Genomic DNA, 4,837 nt, shown 5'->3' on the forward strand with positions numbered 1-4,837 from the left:
AAACGAGTGGTGAGAAAATCTTTGACCATTTTGCTAGTCCCCATGTGACGTTATCACTTTTGCTGGTGCTCGAAAATTAGATGATTGATTTCAAATGTTTAATGGGCTTTTCCAGAAATAGTCCGTCCCCCCCCCTATAGAGGATATCGGATATCCAGGGGGTTAACGATTTTTGTTCAAAAGTGAAGGATATCCAGGGGTAAAGTGTCTTTCCAAGCAAAAAATACGATATCCTGGGGTTTGAGCATATTTTTAAGAGTGGATATGTCTTTACTAATAAAGAGATCTGATCGATACTTCGAAAAATCAATCCTCAACAGTGGGGGTAAAAATTTTTTCTGGAAAAGCCTAATAAACAATGAGTTGTTTGTACACAAAGCTTGTATCATGAGTATTGTCATCTGAGATACAACAAAATGACTAACGCTCCAAAGTACCATCTGGACCAATGTAATATAATACTAGTGGTTGAAGAGTACAATACTCTTTCTTTGCTCCTGTGGTAACTTTGGATTTCATCCTGAATGATGTACTGATAGTTTTCTGCAAAATCACCTAAAATTCTATATCCTGATTTGCTGTTAAAGTTCTCTTTAGTCAAAAACTTGAGATTGAAATCATCAATGATATTTTGTCAGTGTCTCTTTATACCCTTCATAAGTTGTGGTAAAGGTTGATAAGGTCTGTGTTATCCCATTGAGAGTAATGAAATTCTTCTTCCTTATCCTTATCATCAAACTCATTATCAAGAAACTCCGTTAAAGCTGGTCCCAGGACACTTTTCTTGCAACGATGCATCATACATTCTCTGTTATCAATATATACTATACACAATCTTTCCCATTAAATCTTTGTATGTTACCAGTTTATTGCCTCCACTAAAAGCTTGGCATTTTGGTGAGCACTACAGGCACAAACAGAATGAGCTCCTTTAAGATCAACTAATATGCACCACTTTGGTCTTATATAAAATAAATCGTTGCCGAACATTCAATCGAGTCATCACACATTTGACCTCTTTCGATTTGAAGGTCTTGGCGTTGTCGTTTATGATCTCATCAGGTGTACCACAACGTGAAGCAAAGCGTTGGAATCCCTGTATGAACGCAGGAGATTTTATGTCAGGAGTGAATTCAAGATGGATTGCGCGACTACTAGCGCAAGTAAAAAGCAAAATGTATACTTTTGAGCTTGGAAGTCCTTTATTCTTTACAAAGAGGGGTCCAGCAAAGTCAAGTCCAGTCGACGAAAACAGATGGTTGTTATAGTTCACTCGAAATTCTGGCAGTTCAGGAGATTCCGGTGGTTTCATCGTTCTCCCTTGAAACCGTTTACAAATAACACATTTTGCGAAGCACATTCTTAACAGAGCTTTTCTTCCACGAATTATTCAATATCTTTCGCTAATTTTGGCAAGTGTGGTTTCAATACCAAAACACTTCTCATGCGTTTTTTTTTTGATGAGCAATTTCGTGAAATTGGTTGATTCAGACAGCAGTAAGGGATTCTTCTTTTTTATTGGTAGCGAAGACTCGTTGAATTGACTCTTAACACGGTGGTATCCTTCGTCATCTTTGTAAACATTTAAATTGGCTTTCGTCTTTTCAAAGTTTGGTTGGTTCGTCATTCGTTCTTGTTCATCGCGTAGAATCATGTAAAATGCGTTGGTAGTTTCTTCTGCGGTCAGTTCTACTAGCACTTTATTGTGTTTGTAATTCTTCGCCAAAAAGTTGTTTTTAAAACGAAGAACGAAAGCTACAACAGTGACAAGCTTACGTAAGAATCCATGACGAGCGAAATCCATAAGATCACTCAGACTAACTTTCTTATCTGAAGTCACAGTCATAACGTTAACGTCAGTTAGTCTGATTAATCGCTCGTCATAATTGCTAAACATAAAATCAAAACAAATTACCAACGTAAAAACTGATAATTGCTTTAATGAAAAGATACATGTAAGATATGTGTACATCATTTCACACAGGACATAAAAACAACCAAATTTCAAAGCGCCATAAAAAGTGATCTGTTGGGAGTTAGGAGGTGAAATTTTCAGGATTAGCTTTTCTCATAAATATCTCCATGGCATCTGGTAAAAATTTGAAGAAATTCTGAGGGCTATTGGTGTCAAGATTTTAGGAATTTTGGATGATTTGACATTGCCTTACATTAAATTGAATTACCCTACATTGATAAAGAATTTTACATCTTCGCCTTCTTTACCATAGAACTTTCAGGAGCTTTTCGTCTCGTCTTGCTTTTGATGAATATGACCCAACAGCGTGACGAATAATTTCCGTATCTTTGCCTCTCGCGTCAGGGGAAAAGTAGAGTCCTGTAATTACAAAACAAAACAAAATGTACCTGCGAGAACACCATTGAATTTACAGATTCGATTATTATTTTTTAATCGTTGAACCGAAAATAACCTTATATATTTACTTATTCTTCAGAAAAAACGCAAGTTACTGAGTGGGTTATTTGAAAGCAAAAACAAAGGAAATGAAGATAAGTGAACACGAGATAATTTGTTGAGACAGGCTTTTTCTCTCTTATTAAGTTTAGGGTCAAAAAGGGAGTTTCAAGAGAAATATTTTCATAAGAGTTAGCGTCTGGATCATTCGAATCACTAAGAGTTGGTAGTTGATTTTTATTCAAAATAGAAAATGAGGATTCATCCATTGTGATTTTTGAAAAAAATTACGAAGAAAAATAATTAGAGAAATTAACTAAAACTAGCGAGATGGTCTAAAGTTTCTGATAATGATTTTGTCGTAGACCACTTTAGCAAACTTACCACTTTCCCTTGCTTGTCTCATTTCTCTGAATAGTCCTTTTCCATCTGAGTCGTAGTCCTCGTTAATATAATGGCATAGTGTCTTCTAGGGTTTGTTCCCCCACCAAATTCTTGATTTTTTTTAATTATCCCCTCTTTTTTCCCCCCTATGACTTTTCAGTTTTTTAGTTTCCCCCCTCTTTTTTGCTTTCCCCCCAGAAAATTCTGAAAGTATCAGTTCCCCCCCACATACCCATATAAATTTCTCAAATTTCAAACTGACACAAACGTAAAATTTTGCTGCAAAATGAATACTAGATAAAATTGAACGAAAATGGGTTAATGTAAACAAAACATGTTTGGAAAAGCAGTAAGAAACAATGAAATGAAAAATTAAAATCCTAAATAAAATCAAAACAACTTTAAAAAATACTGAATATAAGGATCCTAAAATAAACACACAAGATGAAGAAATACTAAATCAAAAAAGCATTCAATGCTTGACAAGAAGAACAGAATTACAATATCAATATGACACTTTATTTGTGAAAGATGTTTAAGACCAAACCTTAATCATGGTGGATCTATAATAAGCATAATCGCACGATGGGTTATTTTTTCTTATTTGGCATGCCCTCAAAGAGAGCAATTAATCGTTAATTGCATCATGTAGAGAGCAATTAATCGTTAATTGCATCATGTAGAGAGCAATTAATCGTTAATCACACTCTTCAATGCTGCGCCAATGTTTACAAAAATGATTTTAATGTTTTTTCTTACATTTTTTTTGCATCGAACGTTCTAATTGCATTCGAAATTCATTTTTTGAGAACGAAAATCAATAAACAACAATAAAAGAAAGACACAGAGAGAAGAGAAAAATTTAAAACTCTCAGTGTAATTTCTGTAATTTACTTTCCTAACTGGGAAAAAGTAGTGAAAGCCATTGTGCGATTAGCTCGTAATCACATAATAACTCGTACAATTCGAAAATTGCACTCGTGATTTTTTTGTTTCGAATTTTCCTCGTCCTAATAACAAAAAAATCACTCGTGCAATTATATTCGAATTGCACTCGTTATCATGTGATTACATATACTAATCTTCAAAATAATAAAAACATAACATTTAAGAGTGTGTAAATGAAATGTAATCATTGTAATGTGTCCTTTACTAATTAAAAGTTTTTATTCCAAAAATTATATTTCTCTTGAGTAATCTTTAGACTTTTTCACTGGTAGCTTTAGATTTCCAGGTACCACCCGTGTTTTTGAGTGATATCGTCAAAAACATGCTCGAAATTACCCTAAATTGCGATTATTTTTCAACCTAAAGCCATTTTTTTGCTAGATTATCTTTTAATTTAGTTGGTTAACAGCTGTTGAGAATATTTTAATGATAATTAGGGAAAGCATAATTTCAAAGTTGGGTCTGAGAAAAATTTCAAATTTTTTTTTGTCCATTCATAACAAAAATATTTTTTTTAACAAAGAATTTTTTCACAAAAATATTAATTTTTTGTGAAAAATTTTGAAAGTTCTTTAAAAAGAATTAAAATATAAGCACTTACTACACCAAAAGTGCCAGTTTTAGTGTTTGGCACCACCCATAAACAGCAGTTACTACACTGTATAGTAACTGTTTTCATAACTTCTGAATACAGTACCACCACGGTAGTAAGTGTCATACTGTCTTGTAGTAACTGCGTGCCCCCCCCCCCCTGGGCACATATCATTTGGAGAAAAGAGTATCCCCTTTCAACACAGGAGTTGTTGCATGGTGCTGCAATCAATATCTTAACAAGCTTGCATATAATGAATGCAGCTGTCTGGATTCATCAGAAACTCCACTAGAACATTTAATTGGTTTTGGTTTAATTTTCTCTTTATGTGCTTTTTCTGTTTCCTCCTTCCACTTCTTTCCTTTTGAAGTGATTTCACATTCCCCCCCGACCAAATTTGCCAAATATCGATGTTTTCCCCCCTCGTTTTCCCCCTTTACTATTCAAATTTTCATTATGCTACTAAAGTTCTCTGGCAATTTAGGTATATCCTTCTTTAG

At 34.1% G+C, this 4,837-nt stretch overlaps 1 protein-coding gene across 1 annotated transcript; it reads right to left on the reverse strand.

The window, feature by feature from the left end:
• Positions 1–937: 937 nt before the first annotated feature.
• On the reverse strand, positions 938–1,312 carry LOC136797639 (uncharacterized). Its single transcript, XM_067054225.1, has one exon. The coding sequence runs from the start codon at positions 1,310–1,312 to the stop codon at positions 938–940; it is 375 nt and encodes a 124-aa protein (XP_066910326.1).
• Between the last annotated feature and the right edge of the window lie 3,525 nt (positions 1,313–4,837).

The sequence above is a fragment of the Clytia hemisphaerica genome, unplaced genomic scaffold, assembly GCF_902728285.1.
Source record: "Clytia hemisphaerica strain Z4C2 unplaced genomic scaffold, Clytia hemisphaerica genome assembly, whole genome shotgun sequence".
Classification (NCBI taxonomy): domain Eukaryota; kingdom Metazoa; phylum Cnidaria; class Hydrozoa; order Leptothecata; family Clytiidae; genus Clytia; species Clytia hemisphaerica.

Bases quoted from the DNA above. Each gene is read 5' to 3' on its own strand.
- LOC136797639 (XM_067054225.1), bottom strand. From the start codon at position 1,312: ATGAAACCACCGGAATCTCCTGAACTGCCAGAATTTCGAGTGAACTAT.